Here is a 12,110-nt window from a genome sequence, read left to right on the forward strand (position 1 = left end):
TAAATGAGAAACTTCATATCCGTCAGTTGTTTGGTCCTCTTCCACATTAACAATGCACTTCATGTTCAGCTCTTACTGCTGCTAATAGCAATTTGTGGTTTCTGCTGTGAGCGAGGGGTCTTCCTGCACAGCCTGGTGCCAAGGGAGTGGTAAAGGGTGCGGGTCCTGAAAAGGGGAATGTTCTGCTTGTAGTTCTACACATTGAACCAAATCAAACCTTTATCGCTTTACTATCTGAGTTTCTACTCTTTTCTATGAAACGAAAGCTCTGCAAAACACAACACTAGTAGGTTAAAGGCTGGGTTTAGTTAAAAGCTAAAAAGCTATATGTATGTGTGAAAATATTCATATATATATGTAACTTGACATTTAAGCTTACTGCATACAGGATATTGGCTTTATGTTTGCAGCCTTTGAGTGGTTTACTACTGTTATCTAAAAATATGTCCTGTCTTGAAAAGACAGAATAAAGATCAGGCATTTGGAAGCCTGCGGTAGCATCAGCTCTCATCACATGTACCAGTTGTACTCCGTGCTTAAGACCGAACTGCTCTTGAGCCCCACATGTGCACAATGCGAGTCAGTGCTTCTTTCTCCTTGACCTCATTTCTTGGTGCTGCCCACGGCATGTGTTGACACATACATGAGCAGCTGAGAGCCCAGTCTTTTGAAAACGCGTGCATGGACAGCAGTGGTGTATGTCTCTCACTGCACTGATTGAGTGGTACTCTTCAGCCTAGGGTGCTTCTGCCATGTGCAACATTAGTTTGGGGTGGGGGGGTGGTTGTTCTGTGTGTGCGTGTGTGGTATACCGGCATTTCTTATCTCGAGCATTGCTCATACTCTCTAATAGATCTGTTAGGTGGCAGCTCATGATTCCCCTGCCTGTGTCTGCAAGTGAAAGCTTGGTCGTCTGAGGTCCTGGCCTGCCACCTGTACTTCCAAGCAGCTCTGGGACTCTCTTTTCTAGTTTTAGTGGCAATTCAGTGTTCTTTGCATTTAGTTGATCTGGAGTTTTTAATTTTTCAGGTAAGATAAAGTAGGAAACTAATGACGTATTCTTCTGTTTCTTCTCAGTATGGTTTGAGTGTCCGGGGTGCTAACAAGCTGGGTGGCAAATTTAGTTCAGGCTACAAATGTTGCAGGTATATTTAGAGTCAGAAATTACTTCACGTGGACTAAGCAGCAGAAGGTATTCCTCCTCCATCATCTTTACTCTCTCATCCTGTAACACAGGGTTGTAGCCCACCAAAGTGAACGTCCGTGCTCCCTGTGTGAGATGTCTTTCTCACATGCCTGACCCTACTGAAGCAGTCTTGATGATAGTCACTGGATTTGGCAGGGGTCCTCACTCTTACCCCTAAATAATCCACCAGCAGATCAGCCTTGACTACACCAGCTATTTGCAAGCTGGCAAAGCTGCTTTGCGGCCACTGAAGTTTTGGTCATTTACAGCAGTTGAGGATCTGGCCCACAGTTACATGCAGGAGTCAAACATCCAGTACAATTAAAATCAAAATGCATCAAATGCATTTCACAATTGTCTCAATGTTTTTTTTTGTGCCAGCAGGGTTGGGAGGCTGGTATATGCAGTCTAATTGAAAGCCGCTCCTTGCTATTTTAGCTGTCAGGTTTAGCTGCGGGAGAAGAAACTCTGAATACTGAAGTTCAGGTTGTGAGAGCTAGAATTGCTTTCCATACACCTTTTCAAAATTATTTTTTTGTGCCTTTCCAGCATCAGCATGCGTTGTGTTAAAGATGTTAGATCTTCAAGTAGCTTTATTTAATGACTTGTTCCTGTTGCATTTAGCACTTTGAGTGTATAAAGAGACTGCTTAAATCCTGATATATTGTGCATGCTCTCTCTAATGCCGTGGTGTCTTAAAGGATTCAATATTTCACTGACTGATGCGGTGATGCTTTTGCAACAGAAGTTCCGAGCCCTTTTTTGCTGGGTAGGCACCACAGCGTGACCCAAACAGCTTGCAGTACACATTGGTAACAGATAAAGTGGTGTGTGTGTGTGGTCACAGATAAAACGGTGTGTGAAAGCAGTATAATGTACAAGCAGACTGATGTCTAGCAAGGATCATGTTAGTTCCGTGAGTTTGTTTGGAGTGACAAGTTCAATGTGTCTGTTCACAGCCCATCCAGGTCTCAGAAAGGCTGCTGCTGTCTCGCTCCCTAAGATATGCAGATGGGCTGTCTAGGTCAACTACAGTGCAAGATCTTACAGTGCCTACAGCACAGATGCACCACAGAATACATTTTTGGGGGTTCCTACACACTTAATTGTGATTACAGACTGGAATATCCCCATCTGAAGCTCCAAGTTGCTGTCATTATTTTAGTACCATCACAGGCTGGTTTTAGAAAAAGAAAAGTAGCATCTTAACTAAAATATTTGATGCCGGTCCATAGCTTTCAAGTGTGAACTCTGGAACCAGAAGAGCGCTTGCCGCAGGGAGAGCGGAGCGGTTTCTGGCAGCTGGAATCCCTCTGAAGCAGCAGTGATGGTGCAGCTGATCAGAAGGCTGTGCAGAGTAGCCGAAGAGATTGGAGTGGAGCTCTAAGTGCAGCGTCTGCAGGAGTGCCAGAGAAGAGGTTCCTGCAGTGGCCTGCTACCCACTGTGTCCTTGGATAGCTGCAGGTGACACGGGGTAGAGCTTTGCAGTGTGTAGCCTGTATGCCCAGTGCTCGAAAGCTCCTTTGGAGCTGCTGTGACATAGATAATGACAGTTTTCAGATACTGTCTGAAACGGTATTTCTGGTTGGCAGTACCCTAGAGATTGAGAGAGAACCAATGTGCAAGGAGGAAAATGTTTCAAAATAGTTAGTCTTTGGTGTTCAATCCATGTCACACATGACATGAAATGTCCCGATAGTTATCTGAGCAGTGATTAAGAAATGGATACTCCCCTCCAAAACAGACTCTGCTCCCTCTGGCAGGATTATTAGGTCTGTAGAACTTGCTTCTTGAGTACAAACATCTCTTTGGATGTGGATGGTCTCTCTGCAGCCACAGTCTGTGCCAGGTGTTTTAAAGAAGGCAGCTTCCCTTGTCTCTTCTTTTTGCCATGTTTTGAAGGCAAGTTTGTTGTGACTGTCAGAAGCTACTGGGTTAACATTTCATGCATTTACAGAGGATCTAGTGTTGACTCAAGACATGATGCTTCAGTGTGACTTGATGGTTTGAAACCATGCTGTCAAGATACACTATAAATATCCCATCATCTTACTGCTGAGAAGCATTTGGCAACAAAAGTCTGAAAGTAATCATCTCTCTGTCAGCTGGGATGATTCTCCACAGCTGTATTCATGTGTTGGGTCCCTATGCCCTGCCACCACCTCCTCCTGATATTAAGCAGGTCGAGAGTGAGCAGTAGTCAGGCTGAGCAAAGAGCTGACGTTTCTCTTGAGATTATGGTGGGGGACGTTTCCCCTCAAGTGAGTAGAAAATGTTTGAGTGCTGTTTACCACAGCTGCACGAAGCAGGTGGAAGAACTACTTATTCAGAGTGCTGGAGAACTGCTGGCAACGTCTGCACATCTGGCCTACTTAGTGTGTCTTGTGGGGATCATACAAGTCTCTGATAGCTTTGCTTTGCCACTGCTAAGACTCCATTTGCTGGGCAAGAATGGTTTAGGAGTGGGTGGTGCTGGCACCATGTGTGTATTGGAGAGAAGATTTACAGTCATTCAAAGAGTCTGTACAGGGTAGTCCCTGTTTTCTTTAATCTCCTTCTCCAGGTGCAACATGGAGGCTTATTTCCTTGAAGGTTGAGTTGTGTCTCAAGCCTCATCTGATCAGTGCAGTCTCGTGCTGGAATAGATGAGCTCTGAAGTAAGCTGTAGTTCAGTGGCACTGCAGCATAGCACAAGGAGACACAACATAGTTGGAGGTATCGACATTATCTTGTATTTCAGTAGTGACTCAAAGACCCTTCTCTCTTCTACTGAATGTGTAGGTGCAGAAGATGAATAATAAGCTCTTGAGCAGGGACTAGAAGAGGTGAGAAAATTTTAGAACCATCATCAATTGTTACATCTCAACCAGCATGGTTTGTTTGTTTTTTTTAAAACTGCTAAGCACAGTGACCTGCTCAAGTTTGACCCTGAATTATAGTCAGTTTGTATAAATTCTCACAGCAGCTTCTGGCAAAGACAGATTGTCCTTCCAACTAGGCATTACTTTGTAAGCCAGCCTTTTTGATTTTTGGGGTGATTCACTGAGCAGTAAGTGTGATGTAACACTTGATTGCTGTGTTTTGCTCTTTAAGGTGTTAGTCACCTGAGATGTCTGCTTCCTTGCCTTCCTATCTCGGTGTACCTGTCTCTTTCCACGATGGACTGTGGCAAATGTGTCCAAGCAGCTAGCAATGGTTCCTGGATGAGGCGTCGCTTCCATAGCTATTTGTAAAGGCCAATGCGTTGTGCTGTTTGTGATTTGAACTGCTCTGCCACCAAGTTTCTTCTCTCTGGTAAGCAGAGGAGGATGCTATAGCAGAATAGCTTGAATGGGATATTGTTTCTTCTCAGACAGGAGCTCAGGCACGTTGGTAGTTTCTTGAGTTAGCTTTGTGCAGCTGCAGCACATGTCCTGGTTTTAGTAGGTTTGCTGTGTCACTCAGTTGTGTCTGTATTGTAAATAGACAGCTGCTGCTCCGTGAATTGTTTCTTTCACCAAAATCTGAAGAAATGAGGCAAATTATTGGCTGTAGTCCAGGGAGAGATAACACTGGGTCAATGTTTGGAGCCTGGGTGCTGTGGTCCAGTGGACTTCTCATTGGCAAATCTTTTTTTTCTTCTTTCCAGCAAAAGTGTGTTTTTCTCAGGCCCCAAAGACTTTTTCCACTACTTTGCAGATGCTGCACACCTCCTTAAAATGAAGTTCCCTTTTCCCTGACTTTGGTGCATTTCTGCACTCCAAATATCCATTTGATCCCTCCCCACTCCTAATTGTTCTACATGTATTTTATCTTGCACTACTATGGCTAGTGAGAAGCAGGTATCTGTTCTAGTGATTACAAAGCAAAGGGATTCTTGTGTCTGGTGAATACGTATGCAGACCCTGTGGTTCCCTTCAGCAGTTAGACTAAGGAGAAGGAGGAACTGCAAGATAAAATGATTACTTTTTCCTAGAAGGCCACAATCTGAAAACACCTCAATCTGGAGAGAGGTATTTATCTATCGTTAGAGCTGCTCAAAAGGTAGTCCAAATGCATCCACTTCCTACTTAAAAGTGATGAGGGGTCTTATCTTGCTTCTCATCATCTCTTTTCAAAGGGATGATGATCTGGACATCTTTAGCTCAAAACTTGATATTGTTTCTCCTCCTCATTTCCTGTTCATCTGAATATAGATGTACATTTTCTTCCTTTATCCTGGGAAACTGCACACGGCTGTAACACGACCTTGAGGAATCTCATTAATACAGATTTAAACTCTGTGTTTGATTGTGGTAGTTTGAAGTGGTTTAGCTCTTAGCACAAGGGTGAAGTCTTATCCTTGTAACATAGTCATATAATATTGACTATAACGGTTTCTGTCTACATCAGGTGAATAACAGTTTAGTTCCTTCATGTGTTCTGCACAACACAACTTTCCCCAATAGCTGAGCTTTTATACTCTTGAAGATCCCTCTCAAGTTCATCTTGGCATCATACAAGAGTCAGTCCATGTTTTTTTCCATGCATTTTCTTGCTCAAATCTGAAACCTCAGATCTCCATGATGCCATCACTAAGGAAGCCCTACCAGTATAAAAAAACCCAAACAAACCCTAAAGACACGATGGCCGTGCAGCCATTTCAGAGCGTCACTTACCAAGTAGAAGATGAATGTTTTCCTGCCAACCGCTGTTCCAAAATAGCTCGGTACGTTTCTGCATGACTTCGTGGACAGCAGCATTTAGCACGCAAGCACTGGATATTTACTTTGCTAAAGGATCTGCGTGCTGATAGGGAAAATCCAAACCAGTCTACCTGTTTGCTGTGTATTAGCGAGAAGCTTGAAGAATCATCTCTCTTAAGTGACTGGTGTGGGGAGAAAGGCAGAACTGCTGCCCTTGGAGTTGGTTTACAGTCCCAAGACTGAGAGGATGACATTCCCTCTAGGATATTAAAGTATGAAACGAGATCATCTAACAAAAGCAGCCTCTCGTTGGAGCACGTTGGAACCACTCAGGACCCAGCAGACGCTGGGCTGGAAGAAACTGCCAGGAGCCTCGATGTGTGCAGGAGAGTTTGGTTTTTGAGGTGTTTTGTTTCATGCAGTAATTCAGTGCTTGGATGTCCCTGTTGTTTTGGATTCCTAAGGCCTCTGTTGTGTAATTGACTTCAAGGTCACTTGCTAGAAGAGGGTGTTGAAATCCGCAGAGGAGTAACGGGAGTAGCTGTTATAAAAGATCCTGCCCTCCAGCCATGTTCTCTGGATCTTACAGAAAACAGCAGTGCTACGGCTATTGTCAGTCTACAGGAGATGAAACTGGAGCGGGGAGCAGGAGCACACTTGCACCGTCAATATCCATAACACCTTGGTAGTAGGAAGGTGAAGGACTCAGAGAGGACTTCTGTGCTCTGGAAGGGAAGGGGTTAAGCAGGTGAAATAGAGGGCTTGTAGAGGAGGGTAATTTCCCCTTTTCTCTGTGGTTGTGAGACTTTCGAATGTCTTTTTTTTTTTGGTTTTGACACTTGTATTCTTGTATCACTTGTTGTTTGGCATCTGGCTGACCTTCGGCGCCATCTCTTCTCACAGATGCATTTCTTTGTGCTGGTTATTGTGTATTTGACCAACAATTTCAGAGACTTAAGTGTGGCTTCCTTGCATTGTCCTCAAAGACTCTCTTCTCACAAGGTATTTTCATCTATCACTGTGCTGGTCGCATAAACTGTTTGGCCAGCATAGGTAAAACCACTCAGATGCATCTCCCAGGAGACTGCAGGGCAAAACCTTGGTCAAGGCACTCTTTACTGATTTCATAGTCAGCCATATCACGTTGCTCGGTGCGATTAATGATTTGTCAGCTCCTGTGGCACCAAGGGGTCTTAGACTGGGAAGCAGACGTCACTGTGTAAGCAGTTTGAAATAGCCTTGTCTGTGCTACCGCTAATCTGGATTTATGCAGTAAGGGTGGAGAGCCCCCCGCTCCAGCACCCCGTGCCGTGGCAGTCCCCCGTGGCCGCTTGGCCACATGTGTTGCCGCAGCACATTTGCTGAGGCGCTTTGGGATAGCGGGGCCAATGGTGCCAGTGGCCCGTTCACACAAACACATGCGCTGCAGTCTTGCACAAATTTCCCTAGTCTTCCTTCAGTCTGAAAGGAAGATCTGACACTACTGAAACCTTGAGTAGCTGTTATGACTTTCCTGCATGTTTTAAATTTTTTTAGCTTGAAATTGTTTCACTTGTAAATTTTTTCATTTATTTTCTACTTTTTTGAATTTTTTAATTCCAACAGGCTGTCATCTGTATCTAAATGATTTATTTATTTTTTACACTTTAAATGCACCCGAAAACAATTGGTTATATTTCCAAGCAAAATATGAGTTCAAACAGACCCCAAATCCCTCTGTCTTTACTCAGTTCTCTTGTGAAATTTAATGTGTAATTACAGTCTGAGGGAGATAACTGCAAAGATTTAAATGACATTTGTATGTATGTTAGTCACATTATGGATACAGTCCACTACAAAAAAACAACATTGCACTGTTTTTTACAACAATTCTTTTGCAAGAAATCGGAAAAAACAGCTTGATTTAGGGAAGGGTACTGGTAGGCCTGAACTGCCAGCTTTTGTGAAATGCTTGTTTTGGGTGAAAAAAGGATGTTAATCTGAACCTTGAAGAAAATAACTAATGTAAACTGGGTGGTTGAGATCATTTGCTTGGTGAATCAGGTGTATACAGTCCTCTGGCTTGCCTAGACAGCTCCTGCTGCTGTGCAACTGCTTGGGGATTTTATTCAGTCCGATCCGGTGTGAAGTCAATACTTAGAGACTGATCGCGCTAGAAAAGGAGCCCAAGCCAGGATTTGGCGTGACATGTTGGCTTGCTTGGGCTGGAAGATTTGCAGTAGGTGCACAAAGTGTTAGCTCGTTCAGCCTGTACATGTTAATCCCAATGGAGTTTAGAAGAAGGGAGGGAGTGGTTTTGTGGAGCCATTTGTTTTATATACATATTTGATCCTATTCAAGACTTCGGTCATCAAGGTGGTTGTCTTAAAGCAATATTGTGGGTACGCACGGAAGAGAAAGTAGTGGCACAATACTGCTGTTATTCCCTCTGGGGAAGGAGGGGCAGAGAAGGGAGAGACAAATCGTAGTTCCTATATACTAGTCAGTGCAGAGTTACTGCAGCAAGGAGATGAAAGAGCAAATGCAGGCAGATGAGCAGCCAAAGTATTAAAACAAGCTAATATTAAGTAATCTGTACCTTTCATTTGACTGGGACATTCTGTTGTTCACCTTGTGCTCTGCAGAATCATAGAGGAGGAGAAAATAACAACTAGTTCTGGCAAGGGCTTGAAAAATTTAAAATATTTCTCTGTCTTTGGTTTCCCTCAGTTTCTCTGTTGGAGCAAAAAGGTACTGTTGTGTATAGAAACTGATTTTGGCCAGAGGATGCTGGGTGCAAAAGGTGGATTGCTCTCCTGATGGCTCAGTCTCTTCAGTGATGAAAGATCAGGCATGTTAACGGTACAACTTTATAGTGACTGCAGCGTGGTGCTTCAGCTGTCCTTCATATGATCTCAGGCATCTTCGGCTGCTGTATTTTTAGAGTCGTTGTGCAAAGGAGATTAGCAAAGGACTTAGAATCCTTTTTGCATGTTGATATTTTCTCAAATATGGAAATGTTCCACCTATTTAGGTGATGGGTTTGGGCGGTTATCTTAGTTACATCACCAGGGCTGTGCATATAGACATGTGCCTCTCTGCCCTGGCCTTTCTTTGTTCTCCAGATGTTGTTTAGCTGTCCGAAATAGTGACTGCACTCTGTTAGTAGTTGTCCTGGTCTTGGGTTTGCTAGATTTAATGACAGTTTATTAGGAAGCCTGTCTCCAGCTGGCTCAAGTGTGTAGTTAGAGGACAAAAAAAACCAACTGTGTGTTGAGATCCAGTGGCTTGGTCTTCAAATCAGAGCCAGAGGTACCTGGATTCAGTGGTGGTGTGGGGGGCTTCAGATTGGCCCTTATAGGCTTTCAGTGGCGAGAAAGACACTTACAGCTCAGTACTCCTGGTGAAGCTGTTGAAGTGAGGCCTTTGGAGGGTGTCTGTGCTTCAATCATTTGCTGTCCTAGTAGAACAGCGCTTGTTTCTCTGCAAACTCCCTCAAATGTTCATGGCACAGCTGCTTCACACCTCTTAAATCTGTTGGAATCATGAGTACTTGGGGCAAGAAATCCTTGGCCAGCCCTAATCCTGACCCGGAGAAATAGATGGTGTTGGCTCAGCCTTTGCTTCCTACGGTTAGTCCTTGGTCATTGAATGCGGAGCCCTGGACTGTACAGTGTTACCTGCTTGCCTGGAGCTATGAGCCAAGGTGGTGGAGAGCGTGCCTGAGTTCAGGCAGCAAGGGATATGGTGCTGCGTAGCTGAGGGTGAGGAGGGCCTGGTCCTCCTTGCAGGAATGGAGGTGCGGGATTTTAGGGGTATTCAGGTGGACTTGTGATTTTCTGTCAAGCTTATGGACAATCCTAGTACCATTCTCATGTGATCTTCTGGCACTCAAGGTGTTGTCTAGCCTCTGCACTAGCTCCTATTTTCCAATATCATAGGATTAACTGGGGCAGCCTTCTTTTAGGGTAGGGTTTTCATTTACACTGTTCGCAAGTGTGATAAGGGCATGTGTAAGAAGTGGCACGGGACAAACAGCTGAAAAATAGTTGCTAAATGTTCTGGTATTCCAGTGGCCTACAAAGGTGTTCACAGCTTCTACTGCCTGAATGCAGAGACTAGTAACTAAGAATGGGTGGCCTGGAAAGACTCCCGCTTGTGCGTGCTAGAATAGAATAGATTAGCAAGGGAGAAGAGGGTAAAGGCTTTGACCTCGAGATAGGCTGGATGGTGGTTTGGAGTCTGGAGGATTGGGAGAGGGCAGGTAGGAAGAGCACAAGTAGGAAGTATTAACTTTGCCTGAGAAGATTAATGTGCTGGCAACTGCAGATATCGGAGAGTGGGTAATGAGGGATGCGTGCCTTACGCTCTGTGACCCTTGAGGAAAGCGCAGTATACCGGGAGCGGGTAGCTGGAAGCGCTCTGAGGCTGCTTAAAGCAAAGAGTGTGCTTTTAGTTTATGAAGCCGAGTGGATTGGTGCTGGAAACAGTCACTTGCCATGGGAAGCCTTATTTATCTAAAACACTTGAGTTGTGATCAGGAGAGAAAAGCACAGGTAGAGGCCTCACAGATAGGGGGAAAGTTCTCCAAGAAATGTGGCAAAGCAAGCAGAATGTTACTCAGCGACTTGGAGAGGATGATTTAAAGACCTGTGCGCTTTGTTCATGGCCAGAATTCAGCTGGTAGTCTGCTTGCACTTTCCTCCTGATACCAGAGCAACACGATAATCTGAAATAACTTCTATTCCGTTCAGAGATCTAGGAGCAGGAGATACGGAATGTGTCCTTAAGTGCCTGAGCTATTTTAAGAGCAGGTATTATTCACAGCACCAGGCTGCATGAATACGTACAGGGGCAACCAGCCTTTAAACTGCTCTGGTAACGGAGAATGCAGCCACCCCTGAGCGTGCCCATGGTGCTGTGCGTGTGCTGACAATGAGCTGATCTTGATCGTTACCACATTAATATTTTCTTTTGTGGTAGATAAAAATATAAATGCTCGTGAGAGAATTATGTGCTGCAGAAAATTGTGTCTTACAGAAGACGGGAAGATGGCAGCAGTTCTGAGAGGTTAGGCTCATCTGTGGAATGATAGCAAAAAATCTTATGCCCAAAATGGTGTAGCTCTCCAAGAGTGCAGTGGGAAGAGCACGGTTTCTCCTCCTGTCACAGATGTAGTTGAATCCTGGGCTACTTGTGCAGCTTGTGCTAGTGTTGCTTCAATTACATATTTACAATAGCATCTCAACATGCAAGGCATTTTTCAGAAATCCAAGGAAAACATTCCATCCGGCAAAGATCTTGCAATATAATGAGAGATGGAGAAGTTACGGAAAGAGGAGCAACAGTAGGTAGCATTTATGCAAGTTAACTTTGTTTGCTGCAAGTGCCATGGGAAGCTGGATTTTTGATAGAGCTGATAAAGCAGCTTTGGATAAAAGGCTTTACAGAGGGATGTGTGTTAATTAAAACAAGGAAGATTTCAGAACCAGGACAGAATTGTTTTAGAAAGGGATAAATCAAGGCAAAAGAGTGACCAGATATGGTGGTCTTACCCTTGATGGTCTAGAACTATTTGACACATCACATTTTAAGGCACAGGAGTATTCAATATTTTTAAATAGGTTCTTCATACAGGCAATATGTCTGACTTGAATATTATTATCTCTGGGTCAAGTCTTTAGCTAACAGAAATCAACAGAGCTGTGCTTGCTTTTGCTGGCTAAAGATTAGGTTCCTGATGTTAAGTTGTTACAAGTCCTTTCCCTGTACTCTTTAACAGGCTTTTGTTTCTACTTCATGTGTGAAAGAAAAGTTATGTTAAGACATGCTTAGCTTGATGACTGACCTGAGTGGATGCTGGCTCTGTTCAGAATGATTTTGCTTTAATGTCAACCCCTGCATTGGCTTGCCTTTTCTCAGAGGTGAAGGACATCTGTTTTGTTGGACTATCGCTGGAAGGAAAAGAATTCATTCAGAAAGAGTTAAAGTTGATCTACTCAGAAGCTGAAATTTGTTTTCTTTTCACTTCCAGGCATATGAAAAGCGCTTTCCTACATGTCCAGAGATCCCAGTCTTCCTGGGGAGTGAAATCCTGCATGAATCCAGGAGTGATGACGGAGCTATACATATCATTGAACGGAGCTGCAAACTGAACGTGGATGCTCCTAGGCTGCTAAAGAAGGCAAGTGGAACCTAGGGGCAGAGAGTCCTGGCTTTTGTTGGCTGGCTCAGACAGATAAAGGCTCCTAAAGTTACTCTTTCTCTGTCTTTTTTTTGCC

General features: G+C 44.0%; 1 protein-coding gene across 1 annotated transcript in view; it reads left to right on the forward strand.

Annotated features, from left to right (window-relative positions):
• The window catches only part of SEC14L5 (SEC14 like lipid binding 5), a 31,886-nt gene that overhangs the window by 3,799 nt on the left and 15,977 nt on the right, over positions 1–12,110 (forward strand). The window contains exon 2 of the mRNA XM_059826458.1: positions 11,864–12,013. Coding sequence (XP_059682441.1) covers positions 11,864–12,013 — 150 coding nt within the window. The remainder of the gene's footprint in view (positions 1–11,863; positions 12,014–12,110) is intronic.

Source organism: Gavia stellata, chromosome 18 (assembly GCF_030936135.1).
Source record: "Gavia stellata isolate bGavSte3 chromosome 18, bGavSte3.hap2, whole genome shotgun sequence".
Lineage (NCBI taxonomy): Eukaryota > Metazoa > Chordata > Aves > Gaviiformes > Gaviidae > Gavia > Gavia stellata.